The sequence below is a fragment of the Ammospiza caudacuta genome, chromosome Z (assembly GCF_027887145.1).
Source record: "Ammospiza caudacuta isolate bAmmCau1 chromosome Z, bAmmCau1.pri, whole genome shotgun sequence".
NCBI classification, from domain to species: domain Eukaryota; kingdom Metazoa; phylum Chordata; class Aves; order Passeriformes; family Passerellidae; genus Ammospiza; species Ammospiza caudacuta.
This window is the reverse complement of record NC_080632.1, coordinates 21,744,047-21,770,194: the sequence shown is the minus strand read 5'-3', so window position 1 is coordinate 21,770,194 and position 26,148 is coordinate 21,744,047. Positions and strand designations below refer to the sequence as shown.

The following is a 26,148-nucleotide window of genomic DNA, read 5'->3' as shown; positions in this document are numbered from 1 at the left end:
TGTATCCCTCCCTTTGGAAAGTCTTGGATTTCATTGTTTTTGTTCTGTACTTTAGAAGGCAGTTCAGGAGATCATCGAAACAGATGGCACTGCCAGAACATGTGTTGGAGGCAAAAACGGCTACTTCTTCTGCCTCTGAATGTGAGGCTGATTGCAGCGAGAAGGGGATTCAAAGGCAAGATGCTAAACTGAGTGTTACCAGAGACAAAAGTTTGAAAACTACACAGAGAAGAAAATCTGGGAAGGAACCCAGAAGTTCAAAGATAACCTTTGTTACCCTCCGGGCTTCTCAAGACGAGGAGGAGGATGAGGAGGCAGATGATTTTGAACTTGATGATGAAGATGAATGCTTTGCATCAGAGGAAGTGAACAAGGCTCCAGTGTTTGTTCCTATAGGGCTTCGATCTCCAAAACCAATTCCTATGCAGATACAGGAAACTGTGGAGGAGGTATTGTGTAGCTGGATTCTATATCTGCAATTTTGTTCTGATTGTTTAAAAAGATTTTATTCTAATTGTATTTCTGGGTATTTGGGTTTTATCCAAGTTCAAGTTAAGAATGGTGTTGAGAGTGGCAGGGATGTTACTTGGCACATACACTTGGTTTTGAACTTAATACAGCCTCATCCTAAAATCCAGTTATGTAATTATGTTTACAAACTATATATAGGTTTGCAGGGAACTCACCAGTTTGTTTATTGGGTTTGAATATAGTCCTAGACTCGATGCTTGTCCATGTGTTTTGAGGCCCAAAATGGATCAAATGGAACACTTCAATTTCATATTTGAATGTTAGGAAATGAGAGTATGAGGAAAATGTTTCTGTATGTCATGTCCCCCTTGCCAAGAAACTTTTAACTGTTCAGGTAGGCTGGCCTGACTAGCAACCAGACACACACATCTGCTTGTTTACTCCCCTTTCCTGTGTGACAAGGAGAAATTAGGAGGGCAAGAAGATTTCTCTGTTGATATAAAGACAGTTACATACATGAAGGAAAAGCTGCGTGTAAATGAAAAACAAAATAAGGAATTTGTTTGCTGCTTTCCACTGTCAGATTACTTCCTGGGAATCAGGGCCTCAGTTTATGTAAGAGTAACTTTGGAAGACAAATGCCCTAACCACAAATGGCTTCATCTTCTCCCTCCTTTCCCTGGGCCTTTATTGTTGAGCGTGTCATGCTATGATACAGAATTTCCTTTTGATCAGCTTGGGTCAGCTGTACTAGCTGTGTGTTCTCCACCTGACCTCTTGCTTACCCCTGGCCTCCTTGCTGGATAAAATAGAAAAAAAGCATTGACGTTGTGCTGGAATAGCAGAAACACTGGTGTGTTACCAACCATGTTGTAGTTAAAAATCCAGAAGACAACATTATGTGGGTTGGTATGAAAAATATTAACTTCATCCCAGTCATGGCCAGTACAATCTTCATCCTTTATTTCATACCATTTGTATCATGCTTAGGTCTTACACCATCCAGTAGAAGACATTTTTCTGTTATTTTTCCTGTCATTGCTACTTTCCATTCACTTCGGTGCTTTTTGCTTTCTAGTGCTTTTTTTCATACCACTACTGCTGGTCCTCTTCTTCTCTTTGCCCATTGAAATCCTGCTTTTTATTATCTCCTGAATGAATCACACTATTTCTTTCTCCAGATGAAACAGCAGAATAATTTAAAGCTCAGTCAAAACACAAAGGGATTTCTAGAATGATAATTGGTGGCCAAGTTGCTGTATGGAAACTTTTGCTGAATCCTTAATTTCAGAGATGTAGAGTATATCTAATGCTTGGGGATTACAACCAAGTTGCCTAGTTTAATGCTTAGGAGACATGAGTAATAGTGAGGAATGTGGTTAGATACCCAAGGACCCAGTTGTTGTAAAATTTAAATAGGTCAGTTGAAAGTCTGTAATGTGCAAGCCTTTGAGAGCAATTCAGATTGAGCAGTGTTTTCTGTAAGAGCTTTCCTGGAAGTATCATAAACTTTCTGTCAAATTTCAAGTCCTCATTTCTGAAAATGTCAAATGTCTGAAGTTCTCAGTGAAAATACATTGCTGAGGAAGAAAAAAAACATAGGTGAAATGGTGAGTGGGTCTGTTTCTATGTGTCTGCATATTGATTCCCTATCTTGCTTTGGAAATAAGTCTGCACTGATTTTCCATCCTGAAGATTTAAAAAGCAGAAAAGGACTAAAAAATAAGAAAACCCATTTGAGGTAAAGAGTCGCTATAAAAGATCTCTGCTGCATAGCTAGTTCAGTGGAGAAGTGAGTGACTAGAAACAAGGCCTTAGGTTGTCTGATGCTTCCACTTAGCTAGAGGCAGCAGTACCTGTTCTGCCTTCTATTCATACCGCTGCTTCCTTCTCAAATGACAAGGTATGATTTTTGCAAAGGATTTCTTTAGATGTTGAACATCTGTTAAATATGTGAGGTTTATAAAAATTTGCATTTGTCAGATTTTCTTTTGCATCTGATGAACTCAAATACTTGTAAAATTACTTTTACAGCTGGAAATATCTGTGAATATCCCAGATGTGCAGGTGGCTACTGATGCTGAAAGTCTTACTTGTGCTTCTATCCAGCCAGTAGTACAGAGGGAAGAAGAAAGCACCTCAACAACTGTAAGAATGTCTTTTGTTTGTTTCATTGGTCGTACAAAGCTATTTCAGCAGTTTCTTGTTGCCATGTCTGAATGTAGCTGTATAGCTTTTTCAGTTGGTACCTGTAACACACAGATGTGAGGCACACCTGTGGGAAAACTGTGTTAGTAAATATTGTTAGCCTTAAAACCAGGGTAACTTGTGGGCACAGAATTTACATGTAAGCATTAAATAAAAATGAGGTAATTTTATATAGAACTTTGATATTGTTTTTCTTTGTGTTTAAGGAAACAATGATACATGAAAATCCAGATGTGGACAAAGGTAGATATGAAACAATCTTGCTTATGTATTTCCTGTTAACTTGCTAGTGATATACACATTTCCCCCTTTCTTAAAATTTGTTTCCAAAGGTGCCATGATCTTGACTGAGAGGCTCAGCTGTGTCCTGCAGTGGGTCAGCTGGAACTGGCTGTGTCCAGCCTGGGCAGGCCCCTGCTGGCAACACCTTGCCACGTGTATCCAGTACACCCTTAAAGGCAGTTGTGTTGCTGCTCAGTGTTCTAATAGTAATTTGGATTTGCTGGATAAGAATGGCTGCTTGCCTACAAGCATTTTGATTCATAAATAAGGTCAATTTAAAAAATACGTACTTCACTGTATTGGTGGTAGTGTCAAATACTTTTTGAATATGTTAATGTGTTTCTAGTTAATGTGGTTGTGACTTTCAATGTGTGTGAACAACTTCACAGGAATTAATGATGGAAGCACTGAAGCTGCCATGACTTTACTTGCCATGGGTGATCCAAATTTCCAGTTAAAAACAAGCACTGAAGGTATGATCTGATTTATGGGACAAAGCCTTGCTCGCATGCTTTCCACCTAAGGAGGGATGGAGCAGTGGTTGCAAAGCTCTTCCACGTGCTGCCGCATAGCAGGAGGTCAAGAGCCTTTCATGCTTTTAGTCCTATGCATTGTAACACATAATGAGTCCAGCCAATGCAGGTTGGCTGAATACTGCCAGTGGTATCACTGCTAGAGAGTTGTTTTTGTTGCCTTTAGGATACACATGTTTAAATTGATCTGGGCACATAAACTGGATGAAAGAAAGGGATCAAGCTTAAATGACTGTAACTTTCAGTGATCTTTTCAGACCTTTAATGTTAAGCATAGCCTTTTTATCCTAACTAGCTACAGCCTGAAATTACCTGGGTTTGTTACAGATTTTGTCTACCATTTATTAATCTGCTTTCATTTGCTGAATGTTACTTTTTGTGTTCGTACTACAAAAAGTATTCTCTTAGGACTGTGTTTATCTGGGATTTCAATCCGTGTCTTTGGAGAATAGAAACTTGTTGAACAAGGCTTGAAGTTATATAGCTTTTTATACATGCCAAACCTGAGTGTTTTAAATGAAATTTTCCATTCTGTTTATTGTTATAACCAGAACAGACACATATGTTACCTGCTCAAGATGACTTGGACATGGCTCATAGTCTTGTAAATCATGCCTACTCCAAAGAATATAGAACTTCTAGTCAGTATTCGCTTTCTTCAGACACTTCAGTCAAGGAATTGCTGCCTTCTGAGGATGGAAACAACATCAATGTAGAGCATCAAATCACTGGCACAAGAACAGGGATAGAAGAATATTCAGAGATGGATGCTACTGATAACAGGTTGAATTACTATTTCATTTTCTTTAGTGAGAGAGATCCTCTGGCACTGCTTACTTTTGCTAGGTTCTTTCTGGCATTTTTATCAATTTGCAAGCAGTCTTGGTTAAGTAAAGGTTTCTCAGTTAATGTAATGTAGTATGTAATATGCAGAAACTCCTCTCATCTCTTTCTTACTACTTTTATGAAGTGTTTGTGTGTAATTTTGGGTATCTACAACTGTTTTTTCTCTCATGAAATTAGGTTTTCTCGGGGAAGAGGAGGAGAAAAAAATATGCAAACTAATTATGTACTGGATCACTCCTAATTATCAAACTCTTTCTTGCAAAGTTCTCTACAGCTAATCAGACCAAGGCAAATTGCTTAATTGTCACTGCTGCTGCAGGGGTGTAAATCAAAGATTTAGATCAAAGGGATGGCAAGAAACCAGTTGATCTTCCATCATTATGATTTGAATGAATGAACATTAATAATTTTGCATTTGTGAATTACTAGACAGCTTAGTGGGACACTTTCCCGGAGAAACATCTGCTGATTGTCATGATTTATTTGAGAAACTATTTAACTTGTTGACTGCTTGAACAAAGTATGAGATTATGCTCTTTGAAAAATGTTAATCCAAGATAATTTATTTTGCATCCAGTTTAATTATATTATTTTTCTTTGTATTACTTTTATTTATTATTTTCTTTGTATTACCAGAACTTACTACCGTGTCATATGTATTAGATTTCTGATCTTCTCCTGTTATTTAAACATATACATTTTTCTCTTTTTTTTTTTTAATTCCTTTACATTAGAAACATACTAGTTTGCAGCATACTAGTCTGTTTCAATCCGCAGAAGATTTTTTTTTTTTTTTTTTAATCTTGCCGGGTGGTTTTCTGTCTTCTCTGCCAGTTGTAGCCTGCATTTCAGGTCTTCATTGTTTGATCTACCCCATATCTCTTATATCTTCTCTTCACTAACTGTCAAAAATCAGGGACTCTGTTGATGACATCTTTCCTTTTACTTGTAGTGGTAGCTCTTTGCCTGTGGTGAGTAGTATGAGACAGACAGGAGGTGGACACCTGGAGCCTGAGCCAACCTCTGCAATATTGAGGTCCAGTGAAAACATAATGCAGGAGATATTTAATGCAAATATACTTGTGGAACAACTAGAGCAAATTCAATCTGGTAAGCCTGTTTCTTATCCTAGGGCTCTGAAAATGGTTATTCAATAGATTCACATCTGTTGATGAAATAAAACAAATCTGAAAGTTTTCACTTTCCATTCACATTTACAGGTGAAACATCGCCATTGTAAGATAGGGTACCCATTTGTGATATTGTTTTATACATGAGAATACCTTTCAGTATGAAATTAAATGAAATTTGAATGGCAGGTTTTTTCTGTAGGTATTAAATTACTTGTAAGGCACTTAAATTACTGGACTGCCAATTACAGATTGGCAGAATCTGTAACTATACAAATACAGAAATACAGTCAAATCCACTGTACTTTTTTCTGTTATCACTGTCTTTTCCTTCCATTTAAAGTGAAAGAAGAGATAGAAGGAACTGGCTTTCTATTCTTAAAGCAGTTGCAAAAAAGATAATCTTCAAACTCTTGTCTTCATGCCAATGGCAAAATAGGAAAGGCAAGATGAGTTATGTGTGTATATATACCTTATTTATGTAAGACACAATTATTCATGCACATATTCATGTATATGTGTCTGTATAAACATACTACAAAACTTTAATTCATACAAGATTATATATAAAAAGGAATACAGATATATATACCTGCAGACTGCGAAGACAATATTTTAGTTTTTGTTCTTGTAAAACTTAGATCCTACAACCTTGAGGGGTAATGCAGAAATGCAGAAGGTGGAACCAGAGCCAGTCAGACAAGCTGCAGGTGATTCTTCAGTTCTTCATGACTTTGCATCTGGAGGTATGGAACTTAACAAGCAAGTAGACAAAATTGAGAGGTAAGAAGACTCATCATTTAATGCTGACTTTATTCCTACTGTGTCTTAAAATATGCAGCTGAAGTTCAGGTGTAGTATGTGACTGTAATGGAAAAAGTGTGCTCACAGACACTGTGTTTACACAGATAGTGTACAGTTGAGACTTCAGGTTTTTCTCCCTTACGTGTTCTGCTACAGCTTTTGGAGATAGAACATTAACTTTTGTTTGCTATTTTAGAACTTAGAAATTACCTTGCTGCTTAACTGTCTTTCATGAAACTGCAAGGAAATGTTAATGAGTTGATTAATTTAGAAACGTTAATGAGCTTATAAAGCTTCCTGCTTGGTTGTGCTTTCAAGTAGGAGTGGTTCCATTAGTGAAGTTACAGAGGCCTTTCTGTGAAATTCTTTATGTAGATTTGTTCAAAGATTATGCATTCTGTTTAGTACAATGATGTAGTCTTTAAACAGGCGCTTTGTTTCCCTGTAATTACATATTATTCATATTAAATACATTGTAACACAGAATTTAGCATTTGCATAGGGTATCTTTATCTGGTTTCAAATTAACGAGATATATACCTTGCAGAACAGAAGAGCAGATAAGAGATGCATGTGGAAATTCAGGAGATTTAGGACATCTAACTGCATCACCAAAACCTGAAAAATCACACCTTGGACAAGAAGATTGTCCAAATCAAAGTTCTGTGGATGAACTGTCTGAGCAGAGTCCTTGTCCTCTTGAGCACCATATCTGTACAGTCAACTTTACTCAGGTAAAGAACAAGAACTTAATTACAGTCCAGAAGTGCCAAGATTTTGAAATTCTGTAAAGAAAGAGGTTTTCAGTGCAAATATACTCACCAGTTGTAAACACTTGATACTTCAGTGGTAAATGAAACTTGCTTTTACGCAGGGGCATATCCAAGCAATCTTTCAGACAAACTTAATCTTTGCAAACTCTCTTTAGAACGTTTCAGTAATAAGTAATACACATTAGCAAAACTGGGAGGAATTTTTAAGAAGTCCTGATGGAAGAAGTTACCTAAGATTCTTGTATCCATTCAGCGTGACTGACCTCTTACTGTTATGTTTATTTGCATTAAAATGAAGTTAAAGTGTTACTGCTTGGATGGAGCAAAGCAAACTGCATTCTTCGTTATGTTCTCTCTCATTTATTAAAAAAAAAACGATTAAACAATTAAGAGCTTTACATGCATGACTATATGACATACACAAATTTTGCATATTTTTACATATATCTATATCATTTATATTACCATCATTTATGTTGTCACAGGTAAACAATATGTCTTGCACATCCATTTCTTTGCAGTGGCTTGTGGGTCCAGGTTCTAGTATAAATGAGAGTTACCTTATTTTTGTCATGAGAGACAGGTTCATTCACAATTCCCCAGGGTTTTTAGTGTTGTGTGAGATCAGTGAGCATGTAGTTACATTGGAACAGCTGATGCATAGTAGCTTGTTTCCTGAGTGCAGCAGGTTGCTGTGTCAAGGCTGATTTCATATAAGGACAATGTGCAAAAATGATGTTGCTCTTACAGGCCTGGCAGAGAGAGTATGAGAAAAGGCAGCTTGTGGTAGAGCTGGTTCAATTAATTCCTGGTTTTAGTAAAGGGACAAGCTGTAGAAGGGAAGGGATAGATGAGCTGTAGAGGTTAATGTTTTTATTTGGCACTCAGTGGTTTGTTAAGGGTTGTAGGAATCTACTTTCTTAGTGCCACTGAACAATTTATTGTGTGAGTCATCTCTGACAGAATTGTGCTGTAGGAAGTATAAATTTATTTTGACAAACTATTAATATAGACAACAAGCTGCATATAAATTTTATATTTCCCCAGTGTCTCTTGTCCTTGTTAGACTAATACTCTTCAGCCTAGAACAGCTAGAAGTGAAAACTAATAAATGAAATAATGATGATGTGATTGGAGTTTTTGGATCTTCAGCATTTGACATGCTTTGTTTCTTCCTGTTTCCTAGAGTAATTTTCCAGATTTATTAATTTCAACTGTGTTGTTTTATTTCAACTGTGTTGTTTCTAGAATGAAGCTTGTACTCAGGATGCTCAACGACATTGCATAAGCAGCAGAGAAGAAACTTCAGGTATAATGTGCTAATATTCAAAGTTAGCAAAAGCCCGCATTTTCTTTATCTTGTGCTTACTAAAAGATGAATACAACCCTGAAATTTTCATTTTAAAAAATTTTCATTTTTCATTGACTTATAATCAATCTATTCTATTAACACAAATAATGATCCACAGCATAATGATATTCCCCTCCCTAGCCTCTTGTCTTTACATTTCATTAATAGAAACTAGACTTAAGAACTATTTGAATAGCCCTTCATTAAGTTTAAGTATCAGTGGAAGGGAAACTTGCTGTCTTTGCCCTGTTGAGAGCTCCTGCTGCTTACCCTGTGGTAGGTATAGTATATAGTTTTTAGAGTCCTTTTTGCACCTCTGACTCACCCAACAAAAACCGAACATGACAGAGGGTGAGAAACTCTGTAGTTTTCCACTGGCTTAGTGGGCTGTAGTTGCTCATGAACTTACCAAGTGAATGCTGTTGTCAGAGTTCTGTGAGTAGGAGGGCTGTACTGTGCAAGTGTGGAGCAGAGGAAAGAAGAAGAGGGGACATGTAAAACAATCAAACTTCCTTCTTTAGCTGTACTGAGTCAACAGATTAATGCTTAACTGATCAAGTATGATGAAAGTTATGAAGGTGATGTCTGCTGTTCCCTAGAACAAATTGAAATGCTTGGTTTGGAACCACTACTTGTCTAACATAGGGGATAGTCACAGTGACGGAGGCCTAGAATACTTACTTTTAGTGGAAACTACAGTCCAAAGCTGTAACTCATGAGCTTCTGCAAAAGATAAGGCTAATACTACTTCTTAGACATTTGTTGCTGTGCCGTATTATTGCCAGAATCTTGGGGTGAAGCATCTTAAACTGTGTTTAATTAGATGAAGAATCCAAGCAAGCTGAGGTTGGAATAACAGCTTCACCTCATTGAGAGCTATCTTAAATAATGGAGTACCATTGTTGTTTTCCATCTTTTGAAAACTTTACAAATGTTTGTTCCTTAAATTCTAATGGATGGCAGCTGGCAACTCTCTCTTAGTATCTATTTGTTGATTAAATTATCTGTTTTTCCTCTTAAATTCAAGACTATGCTTCTCAGATCCTGTTCTGCCAATCTGCAGTGAGGGGAAAAATCCTGTGCTTACCTTAGTATAAATAGTAGACATCTGCCATTTAAAGAAGTAATTCTTAATACCTGAGAGTTGCAATTAAAGACAGAGGGGCACTTGACCACCATGACATACGTTTAATTAAACTGCAGATTGCTCTTTAATGCTAGAACACCCTTTTAAAATTTTCATCATTACCAGGCATTTTTAATATTCCTCATTCCAAATGGTAATCAGGATTCCTCTGCAGTGAATAAGCACCAGGAGATGATGATGTGTATCTTATCAGGGAAGTCAGGAAGCTTATTGTCTCAAGAATATGTCCAGTATCTTTTTCCATGGATTTCCATGGAATGCCTAAAATTTCAGTACTCTGTGTAGGGATGATATGAAGAGAACAGCATATTTTCATATTCGATTAATAGTTTTTTTGTTACTTATTTCTTTGAAAAAATTATAGTAGTGAATGATGATCATAGATGTCCAGAGGAAGAACAGACATTCATTTTAACATTGGTGGAAATCCCAGCTGGCTCAAAAGAGTTTGATGCATCTGCTATGGTGGAACAAACTTCAGAACCAGTACTACCAGCCCCAATACTTATCAGCCCTGTAAATGCAAGTGAAACAACTGTGACTGAAGTGGAGAGGTAAATGCTTTCTTTTTAATCAAAGTGAAACAGTTTTTGTGTACCTTGATTGTTCTCTGACTGTCTAGTACAGATTAGAATTTTCAAAAGAAGAAATGCAAGAGGAAGTAATTTTGACAGATGGCTAGAGAATTAAGAAAGTAAAAAGGGCTCTAATTCAATTTGAGGAAGATTCTATAGGTGTTTTAAATTTAGTGTTTTAGTTAGCTGAGATTTTGGTGTCATCTTAATTCCGATCTACCCTTTAGAGTAATTCTTCCTTTTTAGTAGAAGTCATTTGCCCATCTTGAGCTTTACTTTGCAATATGGATACTTAAAATGCAAAGCAATTGAAATGAAAAAATCTAAGCATGTTTGCATTTTACATTACTTCAGCAGTTTCGTAGAGTATCTGTTTATTAATTGCTCAACCAGATTATTCATGTAGATGATTTTCTGGAAAACATGATAAACAGTAGATGTAAATTCTTATTGTCTTGAATTTACTATTTAAAAGGCAGACAAGGTGAAAACACAATTAATTACTCCAAAGAATAATAGCTGGTTTGTCTATTACAATCCAAAAGGAATTGAATTTCTTTTACTAAGAGTACCTCTGAATGCAGTGTAACAAAATTTTTAGTTCAGCATTACTGTTGAGCTAAATCTCTTAGTCCATTTGGGAGGGAAAAAAAAAAACCAAAGGAAAAAGACATTATGAAAAATGGAACTGTTGCAAAGTAGTAAAAAACCCACAAACCCTAATGCTGTACTAAGGAAAGTCCTCAGATCATAACTAGAATGTGATGCAATTACAGCTTTATCATATTTTCTAGTCTCTGCTGCTTCTCTGTATGTCTTATATATGTCTGTATGTTTTTGAGACCATACAGCATGTGGGGGTTCAACTGTGCAGATAAATAATACTGTATTTTTTCCATACAGAAACTTTATACAAAGTAAATTTTAGCTTCTAGTACTGTCACAATAATGACTTTATATATCTATAAACAGTATTGGATCCTTGACAACTGCAGCTGGTAAGGTTGCTGGACCTTTGAACAGCAGTATGGAAACCAAACAACTAGAGAGTGGAGTAGACCCTGTTCCAAAGTTGCAGACAGCTCAAAAACGGTTGGCTGCTGAGCTTGAAGGGAATGATTTTCCTCCTTCCAAGAAAACTCCATCTACTGTTACAGTGGAAAATAGCCTGGAAACCACTTACAAGGTGAGATCATAATTTGGTGAGTTTTCATCCATGGGGTAGATGCATAACACATAATAGAGCATTTTAATTATGTTTATTTTTTAATGGTGTTACTTGCTTAAATATGTACTATATATTGCTATACAATTTAAAAGGAAAATCAACACCTATAGATGGCTTTTAGTTTTTAAATCTACAACAAGTTTTGGGTATTTGTTTATTTATTATTAGGGTTTTTTGAGAATCTGTAGGCTCTCAGGTGTTTTTGAATTAAACTTCCTAGTAGACAGACTGGTAATATGTCTTACTTGGTTCATTCTGCATCACCCTTATGACAATGGCATTGCAGGAGAGGAAACTCTGGAGGTATATTGGATGACTGGCAGGATGTCTAGGTGCACTGAATGATGTTTTGAATCTGAATTGTGTCTGTTACATGAAGAAGCTGTTAGATAGATATGTTCCTATTGATTCTTAACATAGCAGGTACTGATTTAAAAAGCAAGTTGCCTGTGAAAACAAGCCACCATCTTTCCAGTATCCTTTTGTGCTTTTTTACAATATGACCAAGCTTATGGCAGCAACTACCATTGATCTTTGTAAGTGGGCTAATATTGTATAGTGTACCTTGGTATAGGAATGGGTGGTAATTCCCCGGATTATTCAGAGAGCCTTTCTAGGAAGGGATGGATAACCATCTTCTTCCTTCTTTGATCTCTTATCTCAATATCCTTGTCTCGAGTAATTTGTCATAAGAACACCTTGAAAAACCTGCTTAGGAAATGAGTTAAGTGATTAATGATGCTGCACTGTCCTACTGTATCAGTCCTGTGCTTAGAACTGTGCATGTGTGATATGAGTTTATCAACTTCATTGTCTTTTCTGTATTAAGAGCAATTTTAAAAACTCTTTTTTTTTTCTCTTTTAAATACAGGGTTATTCAATTAAATCCCCAGATGGGCCAATGGTAACTTCTGGTATGTACATGTAAACTGGCAAACTGAAGTATAATGAATATAAACACATCACAAATTAGTACTGGTTGTCATGCTAAATAATTCTTTCTGAGGCCATCTAACACAATAGTAGAAACAAGTTTTCCTGGTACTACACTAATACCACCATTCCATGCTTTCTGTTATAAACTAGGTGTACCGAATTATATAAATGTTGGTTATTTAATAATGGTTTTAAAAGCATTGCTGTAGCTAGTTTATTAATGAAATTTGAGAGGTTTTTTTGACTAAACGTCTTATCGTCTCTTAAGCAAATGTTTCCACCTGTTAAGGAGCACAAATAATCAAAAGTATTAACTGGAGTTTTAAGCATGCAATGCCATAATAGTTTATTTTTATTTTGTTTTGCATTTTTACTGAAAAAGTACGGAATTGTTTAGGAGATGAATCAGCCTCTGAAGAAACAGAGGAAAAGCAAAACTGCTGACAATGCAATCTTCATTGATCTGAGCCAGTGAAGGGCTTGGTGAACTATAATTTTGGCTCTGAAAAAGACCTCTGAGGGAAGCTGTAGAAGGTTAAACAGCTAGGTGACTAGACTGAGTTCTGTGGCGTGTTAATAAAGGATGGGGGAAGGGGGAAGAGTGTGCTGTAACTTCTACCAGCTTCTTCCTATAACATCCATATGGTCTTAAAGGCTTTAAAAGTAGACCACGAACTTTTAATTCGTAGTGGTGACTCATAAAAATAAATGGACAAATAAAACTAAACAAAAATTCAGCCCTTCTGCTGTAATGGTTCAAACCATTTTAATATAATGCATTTTTTGGGCTCTTGTGTTATCATGGAAGTCTTTGACCCTCAACTTCTTTTACAGGGAATCTTTTTCAAAAAACAGAGGCCTCAGCAAAGGAAAAAGTACTTACTTCTGTATTGGTGTCTGAGTCTATCTCACAACTGGCTGAGAAAAGCCAGCTTGAGACTTTGGAGAGCTTAGGGAAAGCACCACTTGAGAATGCAGCATCTGAAATGGAAGAGGATGTTATGTCTAGATTAACCTCTAACAGAAGAGCAGAAATAAGTGGACAAGGAAAGCAAGAGAATGTGCATGAATCTGCACAGTTGGAGCAAACTAGAAGCCCAGCATCCTCTTCAAAAACTCCATTACTCAGGTATGGAGTAATTGCAATAATGTTTTGTCAGCTTGTTCTGTAAAAAAAGATCATGTTTCTATGTTGACATCTTTTCAGTACCATTGTTTGTGACCAGCATGGCTAAGAGTTACAGTTTCTATTATCTCCTGCAAGTCAGAAAGCATCAAACTGTCTGCTTTGAAATTTGCATTATTTTACTCATTAAATGAGTAGATCAACTGAAGGGCACTACTGACATATTATGTGTCTATTTAGACATGATAGATGCCTTTTGTCAGGCAGGCATCCATTGGCTGTGATAGGGACTTAGGATAATTTGTTCTTTCCCATAGCTAAGTCTCATGTTGTGTCATGTATACCCATCCATTTGTTTGGATGTTCATCCTGCCAGTAAGATTTGTTACTGAATTTTTAGCACTGACATAAGTAATTTTCCCAAAGAAGTTTCAATCTTGGCAGCTCAGAGAATATTCCTCTTACCTATATGTTGACTTGATTTTTAAAATATACCTTTCTGTACTGTTTATTTAAATGTTTTGAGTTCATGTTCTCTGTTGCTCCTGTACTTAATTATTTTGATTGTGATGCTCCACTGGTTTCTTCTAATCTGGCGTTTACTTTTTCATTATGCTTGTGTGAATACCAATACTGTGTATTTATATTTGGGACATCCACAGCAATTGGATAGTGATGCATTAACATCAGAATCCTTGCCTTAAAGTTTACTTCTCTAATTTGTAAACTTTTAACAACATGAAAAGTTAATGCTTTGTGTGTGACTCACATAAGCTCAGTGCTGTGACTTCCATAAGCTCACTGGTCTGGGTTTACTGCTGTAGTTAGGCTAAAATCCTGCAACAGATAGTCTGCTGTAGCCCGATTCTTGGGGATCAGGTTTTCCATTGATTACATGAAGGATGCTCAGAATTTTCAGTTTGTTCTTCAGAAGTGTGCCTCCATCCTTCTTGGAGCCACTCTCCGAAAGTCTGGTAGCTTGTTATGAGCTGTGGAGTAACAGCAAATAATAGGTTCCTGTTCCCAGGCTTAAAAATTGTCAAGAATCTCTGTAACTAGACATAAAAACTCTTGTACCAGAATATTCAGTAATACAAAAGCCTTTCTCAGAATGACTTTTTGGTTTTTTTCCTTAGAATTTTCATATGTCCTGTAGGTGTGTGTTTATTTCCTGTGTATAGAATTGGACTCCTGCAATGCTATTTACATCTTCCTTTTATCGAGCAATCCTATGACATCCTGACCATATTTGTTTTGAACAGGAGTGGACGAAAACCATTGGGATTTTTATCTTTAATTTGCAAAAAAAGTAATTCTGCATCTGCAGAAGACACCAAAGGGAATAGAGGGAAGATCCAAAAGCCACGAATTGTGACTCCAAAACGAAGTCTAAAGAAACCCACTCCGTCCACTAAGGATGAGAGGGAATCTTGTTCCTTTCCTTCTACTTCATCATCTGTAGAACATGAACATGTGGGTGCTGATGCTACAGTTACGGTATGAGTTTACTTTTGAACAACCATGCATTTCTGAGGTGTGAAGAACAGAGAATTAGTTGTTTCAGGAGTGAGTAGATGGGTGTGTAGCATTCATGTTTTGAGTCCAGTATCTGTTCCAGTTGACAAGATTCTGACTTGGGCATGTTTAGGAAACTTGCAAGGGAACTCAGGTGATTTTTGTCTGCATGGATATCTATTTATTTCTCATTTTCAGTAAACTCTGATTTTTTTTTCCCCCTTTGGTCAAAACTTCCTACATAAATAAAATACCCTTACAAATAGATCATGTGCATATATATGTAAATATATTTACACATACACACTGATGAAGACTCTTAAGAGCAACCTTTTCTTGTTTTATCAGGTTCCAAGTAACAACTCACCTGAGAAGCCCCCTCTCTGTGCTAAAGATCAAGAGAAGGAAGGAGAACCAACCAAAATCTCCGAGTACTTTTTCAGTGACATCTTTATGGAAGTGGATGATTCAGAATAGCAAAGGGTTTCATAAAAACCTAGGATCACAGAATATACTGCAGCAAGAAAAGAGTATTTTAAAAGTTACAATTCATTCTGATATTCATTATGCCACACTTAATGTCAGCTAGTAATAACAGTAGCAGATAAAATATCAGGAAAGTGATGTCTTTAACATTCAGGGGAAACTGAACATTCTCTGAAAGTGATGTAACAGATTCAAAGGAGAAGATGGAAAGAAAAGGCTGAAAAGCCTCATCTCCTGCTGCTCCTTTAACAAACTGGGTGCGATTACTAATAAACCCCAAAACATGCGACTGGAACTGGGATGCGGGGTCGGACAAAGAAACCATAAACCAAACGTCTTGAACAAGCTCCTCTACCTATGTAAACTCCCTATAAACCATTTTCACCGAGCCCAGCACAATAGCAACTCAAATCTGTGCCCCTCCACTGTAAAAGCTACTTGTTAGGCACAATACTGGATCTATCTCCAGATGAGAAAGTATGCCTAGGGACCAGAAAGGTATTAAACCCTCAAAACAGCCTAGGGACCAGAGACAGGTGAAGGCCTCCATCCAGAGAGACATGAATTCAATCAACATGGCTACTGACTGCTTTATCTCAGTGCAGAGTAAGTAGAACCAAAATGCAATCAGTACAGGATTTTTCCCTTTCTCAAACCACATGTTGGGCACTAAAAAAAATGTCTTTGTCCTGGTTTAGGGCAAATTTGAGAGGAAATTTTCAAAGGGGTCCCTCTAGAAAGCAGATTCAAGTGGCCCCTTCCCCAACTGGTTTGGAAAGATTTTCTTGGAGAAAAGGGGGAAAAACCCTATTTATTTAACAAGCAAAGTGTTCACAAGCATAAAAAAATGAACAATACTAAACAATAACACCTGTTGCTGTTCTGAAGAGATGGCAAATTAAGAAAGTCCTTTCCTTGGAGTGTAACTCAGCTCACTCAGTCTATTACCAGTTCCTCCTGTGCTGGAAAATGCTGTGTCCTGGGCTTCAGTGGGCCACAGGTGTGAGGTGCCCATGTTTTTCTGGGTTTTCAGTCCAGAAGAAGGCTGATCAGTTCCCAAAAAAAAGAAAAGCCACAGTCCAGGGAACTTCTCTGCCTCAGCTAGCTAAAACCTAACTAAAAACAAAGGAAAGCTCTCACCTGCCATCCGTCTGTTCTGGAGACAACACAGTCTGTGAGAGAGAATGCAGAGGAGCAAGTGCAGCTTCTGATAACAAGCTCTGCACTTCTCTTCCCCTTTGCTCTCGGAACCAGTCTTAAAGGTGCAAAACTTAATATCCAGCATTAACAGAACAGATGATTTGGGATACAAACATCATGAAGTCACCCTAGGACATGTTAATTAGTGCTGTGAAGATGAAGTGGATTCTTTCTGAAGCAACCCAGGAACTTTCAAAATGCTGACATAGTCTAAACCACTACAATGATGTCATAGCACCAGACTACTTACTGACTGCCAGCTTATGGTTTCACTTGTTTAGACACTGATAGTGAGTGCATGACTATACTACAGAAAAGTGCAATGAAATAATGTTTAATCTTGCAACAAGTATCCTTTTCCATTTTAATGCTAAAGCTTCTTAGTACTGACTATTCAAGTTCTTTACTTCTTTTTGTGAAGTATGTTACGTTAGAAGGAGGAATTAACCTTTTGGGTATAATGTAATATCTGAAGATCAGAAGGCAAATACTGGAAGTGATGTAGTAAATACATACATATGTCAAGCACTTCAGGTGTTTTTGTTTGAATCTCCAAATTACATATTTTTGTAAGAGTTTTTTAACCACATAGTTTAAAGATTGTAGCATGAAAAGCCCAGTAGGATTGGTTCCTTAAAAATTTGTTGAAAACTTAAAAACGCAATTTACTAAAAGATAATAACAAAAGGTTAATGTTTGCATCCTTTTAAATCACTTGCAGGAGGAGATTGATGTTTCCTAGTATAAATGCTAATTTTCTTCTAAATTGGAAAACAAAGCTATAGATACAATTTCTTCTCCCTATTTTTATGTGTAGTTGTTTGTATATTTACTGACTTCCTCAGTTTCTGTTGTGCAAAGTAGCACAAAGAGATTGGATTAAACCATGATTATATAATGTCACTTTTGAGGATTTGCTGCTTTGAAGCACTTGAATTAAAAGGGTTTTCTTATGTGCATGTCTGCTTGTACTGTAACTTGTCATAAAATTCTGATTTAGCTTTAGATTTTAGTTTAAGTTTTTATTTACCTCATCAAGAAATTTGTCTGGGTGAGGTAATTAGGTTTATGCACTCTGGTTGCTGAAAGAGTCAATATTTAGTCTGAAACTCCTGCTTGCAGTAGTAGCTTGAGTAGTCTTAAAATTTTGCCCATTAATTAATACTTGCAGGTACTTTTTCAAAGCAATTTATTATGAAGGTTAAATGATGTTTAAATGGTATTGTTAATGCTCTCAAGAAACCTATCATCAGGTTTGGACTGGGTAATCCTTTACTGGCAGGTAAATAATACAAATATGTAGTTAATTTTGAAATAGTCGATGAAGTTTGAGAATGTTTTTCTTTTCAGAAGTTGTTGGCAAAGCTTCTGAAGGAACCTTTAAACTATTGTCAAAGAGAAGAAATATAGAAGAAAGCTAATGTTACTGCAAATTGGTATATTAGCTCTGCCAGTGAAATGTCACTAGCAGCAGTATTCCTTGAGGTGATGGAAAAGGGACTAGTGGTCTTAGTGTAAAGTAACTTACTTGAAAGCATCTGATCAACCCACTTCACCCCCCAAAAAACCCTCAAAAATACAACCACAGTTTCTGTTCAGATGGTATCTTGTGCTTTGCCTAATCCGTTTAACTTGAAATGTTTATCTAAGTTTTGTTCTACTGTAAACATTATGAAAGAGATTCATGTATACATGTAACTCTATGTATTGTATATCTTGTAGATATTAAGTATGCAAGTGTTTACTTCCTGATATGTCTGGCATGTTTATATCAATTGCACTCATAGAGCCTAAAAATAGATTCTTGGGGAGTGGCTATGAAATAATTGCTGTGAGTACCTTTTGAGTGAGTTCTGAGGGGATAATCATTTAATATTCAGTTGCATACATTTTAGCTTGCATTCATGTTAGCTTGCATTCATGTTATAAGGGGAAAAAAATCAACTACTTCATTACTAAGATTTATGGTGCCTTATCTGCATTGTTAATTGGGGCTCTGCTTTCTTTTTTCTTGCAGCAAATAACATGCACTTTGATAGAGAAATTTTTTTTTAAGAACAAATTTAATTTGAATAGAAATAAGAGAATTTTGTGTTTTGTGTATGGAAGTTTTTTAATGATGAAGGATGTAAGAAGATACCATTGAAATCTCAATATGTATGTGTAGCATTTTTACAAAGATGTGGCATAAAACTGTTTTGCTTAGAGTTGTCTAACGCCTTGTATCACATACAAGCTTTCTGTGTCAAAGGAAGTAGTCCTATTCTTTATGTAAATTAGTGAATAAATTATTTTCTTTTACCTGTGTTGCTGTTTATCGAAGTTTCAAATGCAGTTTTTAAATACTTACAAGTCCACAAAGCTAATGTGAGCTAAAGGAAAAGCTGAAGTTTGGGCTGGACCATTGGGGTGCATACAGACCTGCTGGTAACAGGCTGAGCATGGTTCAGGAGGAGGATCGTCGTTGTTCCCTGGTTTTAAGAGTAGAGCTTAATTTACTTGGTATCAGACTCCCTGCTGTTACCTTTCTCTAAAGATAAGGGCCTTGGCTTGAAGTAAAACTGGAATACTGAAGAATAGCAAAGTTTTCACAGAAGGGAGAAACTCGGACAAAGATGGTTTGGATTTTAAAAAGATTGTCCCTATTACTCTACGACAAGTTTCTAAGAAGGGCAAGGGCTTTCCTAGGCTGTGCGTGAAAACACAGTTTTCACGTGTGCGCGTCCCAACACAACTCTTCCAAAAGGTGTTCTACAGCATTAGTTTGTCCAGGGGCCTGGGCTGGGACTCCGCGGCCCGGCCGGCCCCGCTGTCCCCATTGGCTGCGCCGGGGGGAGTGGCGGCGGCGGCGGCGGCCTGGGACGTCTGCCTCGGCTCGGCTTGCTCGTCCCGGCTTGCTCGGCCCAGCCCGGACATGCTGCTGGGTGCCCCGCGGCTCCCGGGCCGCTGCCTTGGGCTGCTCCACCCGCTGCTTGCCCGCGGGTACCGCGGCGACGCGGTGGCGGCCGTGGGGTCGCGCCCTGACGCAAGCTCCGCGCTCTACCAGGTAGGGCGGCAGGGGTTGCAGGGCCCGGGCGGGACGCAGGGCGGGGCGGGCCGCAGCAATGCCATGGAGGAGGCCGGGGCGTGAGGGACGTGGCGGGCACGTGTCCGCGCACGGTCCCGGTCCCGGCCCCGGTGCCGCCCTGCGGAGCGGCGGGGGCAGCGCCGCGCCCCGAGCGCCGAGGCCTGTCAGTTTCTGCGGGCCGAGCTCACGCATACCGTGTGAAAAAAGGCGGGTTAGTGCAGTCGTCTGGCTCATGAATATTTTTGCCCTTTTAAATCGGGATGCCAGCTCTTGCTGCGTTTCAGGCTGATCGATACTGTGCTAGTGAGGTGGAGGCAGGGTTTGTAGACAGTGGAAGATGGAGTCTGATGATTTCAAAGTTGCATGTTTTTGTGTTTACAAATTGATTCCCGAGTTGAAAACAGCTGAAATAGCTGTACAGAGCCATGGACTTGCATCCAAAAACATCATCTTTTGAGCAGGAGAGCTAGGTGTAATTCCAGTTGTCTTTACGAAGAGAGCAGTACTTCCCTCTGGTATAAATACATTTATTTTTAATGGGGCATTATTAACGCCATCATATTCAAAAATCGTGTTTACAGTTAGTCTGAGAAAAACATGGCTTTAGGTACGAATCGAGGCTGATAGAGGGCATGAGTTTGTTTTCGTATTTGTTCATGTAAAATACAAAACTGTGTATGAAGCAACGGCGTGTACTCTTAATGAGATAGGTCCATTGGTTCTGAGTTTCGTTCTGTGCTTTGTTTTGCAGAAACTAAATTTGGAACAGAAACTAGGTGGCTGAAGCTTCTCTGTAATGTCAGAATTTGTCCATATGCATATATATATATATATATGTATATACATACAAAGCTTGTGTATGTGAAGTGTGTCTATATATGTGCACATATTCATCTTTTGTGTACCAAAAAATGATAGTATTTTAATAAAGGTGTTCACTTATCTGAGCTGCCCCCAGATTTGCCCTTTTGTCTGGGTTCCTTTCAACCTCAAAAGAAAAGCAAGGCTTGGTGAAATAGCTAATAGTGTTAGTATTTGGTAGAAATAATTTATGGAACACGCTTAAGTGCAAGCACTGCTTTACAAACACAAAGAGGCACTTCACCATCTGACAAAAAAGTAATACAAGGAATAACAGCACAAACACAAGAAGACATTATGATAGGTGATGAGGGTCTTGCCTTCCTTGGCCGCTGTTTACCTTTCTGGCTGTGAATTCAACTAGACAGGCTGGCCTTGATGATGCAAACTGCCTCTTGAACCAGATAGGCAGAAATAATTTAAAGGTGAGTGAGTCTAAATTCTGGAAAATGAAACAAAGTCTCTTTGAAGATTCCAGGCACTAGCTCTTACATGCACTGTGGTGATGTAGCAATAATTCATGTAGTTTGTGCAGTAACTGTTGGATTCGTGTTTAGAGTTTGCCTCTTAATTTTGCATTGAAATTTGTAGAAATCCTCATATTAACAGCAGAATTTCACTCAGTGTGCTGATGCAAGGACCACTTTCCAGAAAGAACTTGATGCCAGTTCACTGACCTTTTTTTCATTATTTAATGACCATAATGAAAAGCCCACAAATACATGGTAAAACTAGCATGTTTATTTCTGAGAGTAGTCTTTTCTGTGTGTTTTCAGAATTATTTTAATACATCCTTATTTCTCTTTGGTAGAGTATAACAGTGTTCTATTCTGGTTTAAGGCATGAAAGATTGTGATAGAAGTTGAATGAGTTTAAGCAACTCAGATGGCTTTGTGCAGTATTTTTTACAGTTTATCTAAAAAGTCCTTTCACAGTTTTCAGGTAGAGTAGCTAAACTAGCTACAGTGAGTCAAAATCTAATGAGAAAGGTTATGACTGTGATTACTGTTCCTCTGTTAACATCCTCTGCCATTTTACCTGCTTTTTTGGTTTTTTTCCTATGTTAAAGGTGAGTTTCTAAGCACAGTATTGTGTGCAAAAGGAGAATGTGTTTAGAGGAAAAAGACTGACTGAACAAGTAGAAACAGGAAAAATTTTTGGTGTGTAAAGGTGCAAAATGACCCAGGTGGACAAGCTGAACACTGATGTAAAGTAATATTGGGTGTTGTGACAACTCCAGACTTCTAAAAGTATGGAATTACAAGATACATTTTTACCTTTCAAGAGAGTCTGTTTAATCTATTTGTGGCAATTACAAAGGCAGAAAAATAATGTTGTTTTGAAAGTCACTCTACAGTCAAAGCACTTCAAATGTGAGCTGAATCTGTTCATGTTTTTATTTTATTTCTGCTTTGTTTCTTTACCTTTCAATGCCTAAGTCAACAAACTCAACTGCAACATTTGCAGCATCTTCCTAAAGGAAACTGCAAGTCTGTGTGTTCGAGTATATATGAGAGTTATAGAGAGTTAACATGGATTTACCAGCTGGTTTTTTTCTGTGAAAGTAGGCTCAAACATCATATAAATGAGAATTAGACAAGGCAATCAGATCTTTTTGTGCAGCATGTTCTTTTATTGCAGTTGCATTTTTCAAAAAGGTAGTAAAGTTCTTAATGTGTTGGCAAAAAAACCCCAACAAATTAAGTCTGACTAATACCTTCAAATTCCTAAGAAACTGTAAAAAAATCCCAACTTGCTGTAATGTGTACATGGAGTTTTGGATAATTTGAATGAAAATGGTGAGCTCAGTACTGATTCACTCATATTCAGATTTTGAATCTTTGTTTTTCTAGAAGTATGATAGCAAGAACAACAGCTTAAAAAAAAAAACAAAAAACCAAACACAACCAAACCAAGACAAAACAAAGCAAAACCAACGTTTGTTTTATCTTCTTTTTCAACCTAGAGAACAAGAATCTAAAAAGTGTTTACCAAAATCTATTTGACCTAGGTCATTCATCCTTTGGTACAAGTAATAAGGACACTTAATTCAAATCTGTGGTTTTTACAAAGTTAGATTCAAAGTGCAAACAAACCTATGCCAAAGATAAACAAAATCTAAGAAACAGCACTTCAACTCTATAGTAACTAGTTTATTTTAGTTTATTAATTTCAGAACTAGTCTTTTCCTATCCTAACACAATAAGATTTTATTGTATAACATTTTGATTAAATGCTTTGGAATGCTTGAGAGAGGCTTGTTCTAGGGTAGAAATGTTACTACTTTAAAGACAATACAGAGACAGTATTTAGTGAGGTAAAATTAGATTTAGAAGAGAAATTAGTCTTGTACTTCTTATGTTTGTTTATTAAAAAATTAAATATAGTCACCCTTGGTTGAATTTAAAATTCTGTTTTGCTCTCCACTTAGGAGAACTATGAACGAATGAAGGCACTGGTAACTGAGCTACAAGAACAAGCAGAAAAAATCAGGTTAGGTAAGTATGAAAGATTTTAGAATTCTAGATTTTAGAATAATAACCTGGTGCTTGGGCTTGTTGAACCTCAAAGAGTTGGCCTTGCCTATTTATCCAGCCTGCCCAGATCCCTCTGCAGAGCCTTCCTGCCCTGCAGCAGATCAACACTCCCATCCAACCTGGTGTCATCTGGGAAATTACTGAGGATTCACTCAATCCTCTGTCCACATTGTTGTTAAACTTATTAAACAGGACTGGATCCCAAACCAAGCCCTGGGGAACCCCACTAGTTACACGAGCTGGATGTAACTCCAGCCAGAGACAGGGCGCAGCTGTCCAGACAGGGCCTTTTATCCAGGCAAGAGTGCACCAATCCAAGCCATGAACAGCCAGTTTCTCCAGGAGAAAGCTGTGGAAAATGGTGTCAAAGGCTTTGCCAAAGTTCACAGAGACAACATCCACCACCTCCCTCATCCACTAAGTGGGTCATCCTGTTATAGAAGGACATCAGGTTGGTCAGCCAGGGCCTGCCTTCCCTAAACCTCTGCTGGCTGGGCCTGATCCCCTGGTTGTCCTGTATGTGCTGCATAATGGCCCTCAATGTGATTTGTTCCATTTGTTCCCCTGGCACCAGTGTCAGACTGACAGGCCTGCAGTTCCCTGGATTGTCTCTCCAGCCCTTCCTGGCAGTGGGTGTCTAGACTAACTTCTGGTCACCTGGGACCTTCCTCTTTAGCCACACCTGCTGGCAAATAATTGAAAATTACTTAGTGACTCCACCAGCTCCCTCAGTACCCTTGGGTGGATCACATTTGTCCCCATAAACTTGTGTGTGTTTAAATAGTGTTTAAGTAGTGTTGTAGGTCACTGCCAGTTCCCCTTGGATTAAAGGAGCTTCAGTTTGCTGCCTTCCCTTTGCTCCCTGTCTTCCAACTCAGCGGGCTGATATCCTGTTAAAGACTGAATCAAAGCAGGTATTAAGTACCTCTGCCTTTTCCTCATCCTCTGTCACTATAACGCGCCGTGCATCCAATAAAGGATGGGAATTCTCTATTGTCCTCCTTTTATTGGTTGATCTTTTCCAAGTTTCTAGCTGTAGTTGAGCTGGCAAGGAGAAAGCAGGTTGGTAGTAGTTTAACAGATCAAAATCTGTGTTTCTTCTTTTTGACTTGTAAGGCTGCCTGAATGAATTGCAGTTGACTATAATTAATGGAAACAATAAAATGAAAACATTTAATAAATGCCTAATTATGCTGCTAGAGGCTGAGCATGTAGCTTTAATTGTGCCCTATCATTATACTGGTTTTGTCATTTCATACACTGTTTCTTATATAACGCAATTTCTTTTGCTACTTTGGAATGGAGCACAGTTAAGATTTTGTGCTCAATGCTTTTTCTTTCTTGCTGTGAAACAGGGATCCAGAGTTTCCTGAGGAGATGTTAAAACCCATGGGCTGCCTCTGTCTTCTATGGGTGTAGAGACTGTTCAGCAATTAATGAACTAATGATGTTTGCCTCATAAACTAATGGTTATGACCTTCTTCCTTGCTGCTTGTTTGCCTGTTACACAATGACAGGACAAGACCATAGTGTTCATCTTTCCTTCGTCTGAGCAACCTCTACCAGAATGTTAGAGTGACATTGATTGAAATTGCTTTACATATCATTTAAGTATATAAGAAAAATTAGGTACCTATGTTGAATGCTTCTGAAGTACATGTGCAGCATCTTTAGATTTCACTGTAAAAGCTGTCAGAGGATGAGTTCTTGTTTGAGGTCTTTGCAATGAATGCTTCATTTGTTAGCTGTTACTCAGTGTGTAGGGTTTTTCTGAACCCATATCCCACTCTACTGAGTAATCCCCAGCTGTGCAATAGGAAGTGGTCCCTGCCCCTTTACCACAGGTGGTTTTCTGACAGGAAGCACAAGAAGCAGGTGAGATATCTTTAATTTCCATGACTGATCATGGGATATCAGCAGTTACAGTGGCGAGGGATTGTTGTAAAGAAGAAATTAAGAAGAGGTTTCAACTTAAATGCTGCCAAGTGTGTTTCATTGTTAAGGACACTACTTCTCAGAATGGAGGTTAGTGCAGAGTAGAGTGTCTTGATGTTGGAAGAGGAATGTTCAATAGAATGGCTACTGGAAGCAAGCATGTGTGATGCGCCAAGATGACAAAAGTCTCAGGATGGAAATTATTTTTGCAGCATCACACAGTGTAAATGAAAGACTTCAGAGGTCTGAGATAGTGTGGTTATGATGTAGTGAGATGTTGAGAACATGGATGAGAGTAGTATCTCTGTGGGTGGATATGAGAGGTTGTTTTTTAAGAAACTTGTACAGAAAGAATTTACAAGATTTAGACTTAGGCTGGATATATAGATCTAGTGAACTGGCTGAACTGAAAATAAATTGTGGGCTTTCTGGCATGCCTGACAGGTAGGAAATTATGTGTGTGGTGATCGAGGAAGGAGGTGGGGAAAAGGACTTCAAGGGAGGCTTAGAATCTCTGTTTCAGTTATGTGTAGCTGACAGAGAAATCCTGGAGTCTCAGGAGAAATGTTAGCGAAACATAACATCTTCATTTTGGACAGGGAGACAATTTTAGAGTGATGAGGCGGATCAGTGATCTGTCTACACTGAGAGACAATGTTTGTGTAAGTTGTTACAAAGAGGCTGAGGTGTGTCAACAAATCTTGAAGTATTGAATGACACAAAGCTCTAGGGACCAAAAGATTTAGGATGACCTCTAGTGAAGAGTTGAAATGAAACAAATATAAACTTGATATTAAATGCTGTATGTCTGAATTCTGCCTACAGTTTTGGCATGGTCTAAGGAAATTAATCTAGATGGTCCTGGGTCATTCAAGAATGCATTCAGTGTAGCTATTATGAATGAGTTCTAGGGATTAGTATTTCCTGTAGTTCGACTGATGTGCTTTTTACATGTTTTTGTTTTCTGTGCTTGTGTTTATTGCCAAGCAGTGGGGGAAAGTTTCAGACAACTATGTTTATTAAAATCTTTGCCTCAAGACTAACTGTAAAAAATGAGGTGGAAATAAATAGGTTCTAAAAAACAAGCCTTTTTATCAATACCTTAAATCTGTTTGAAGTAGAAACTATTATTTATTA

The 26,148-nt window shown here is 37.8% G+C and overlaps 2 protein-coding genes across 2 annotated transcripts in view; both read left to right on the top strand.

Annotated features, from left to right (window-relative positions):
• Positions 1-18,860, top strand: part of LOC131570962 (transcription factor TFIIIB component B'' homolog) — a 52,575-nt gene extending 33,715 nt beyond the window's left edge. The window contains exons 28-42 of the mRNA XM_058823418.1: positions 56-449; positions 2,506-2,619; positions 2,886-2,922; positions 3,351-3,434; positions 4,046-4,277; positions 5,293-5,450; positions 6,112-6,253; positions 6,822-7,008; positions 8,296-8,356; positions 9,910-10,099; positions 11,093-11,306; positions 12,220-12,262; positions 13,119-13,413; positions 14,673-14,907; positions 15,274-18,860. Coding sequence (XP_058679401.1) covers positions 56-449; positions 2,506-2,619; positions 2,886-2,922; positions 3,351-3,434; positions 4,046-4,277; positions 5,293-5,450; positions 6,112-6,253; positions 6,822-7,008; positions 8,296-8,356; positions 9,910-10,099; positions 11,093-11,306; positions 12,220-12,262; positions 13,119-13,413; positions 14,673-14,907; positions 15,274-15,402 — 2,515 coding nt within the window. The 3' untranslated portion in view covers positions 15,403-18,860. The remainder of the gene's footprint in view (positions 1-55; positions 450-2,505; positions 2,620-2,885; positions 2,923-3,350; positions 3,435-4,045; positions 4,278-5,292; positions 5,451-6,111; positions 6,254-6,821; positions 7,009-8,295; positions 8,357-9,909; positions 10,100-11,092; positions 11,307-12,219; positions 12,263-13,118; positions 13,414-14,672; positions 14,908-15,273) is intronic.
• A 592-nt stretch (positions 18,861-19,452) lies between these two features.
• Positions 19,453-26,148, top strand: part of MCCC2 (methylcrotonyl-CoA carboxylase subunit 2) — a 37,376-nt gene continuing 30,680 nt past the window's right edge. The window contains exons 1-2 of the mRNA XM_058823648.1: positions 19,453-19,657; positions 22,971-23,037. Of these exons, the coding sequence (XP_058679631.1) occupies positions 19,526-19,657; positions 22,971-23,037 (199 nt within the window). The 5' untranslated portion in view covers positions 19,453-19,525. The remainder of the gene's footprint in view (positions 19,658-22,970; positions 23,038-26,148) is intronic.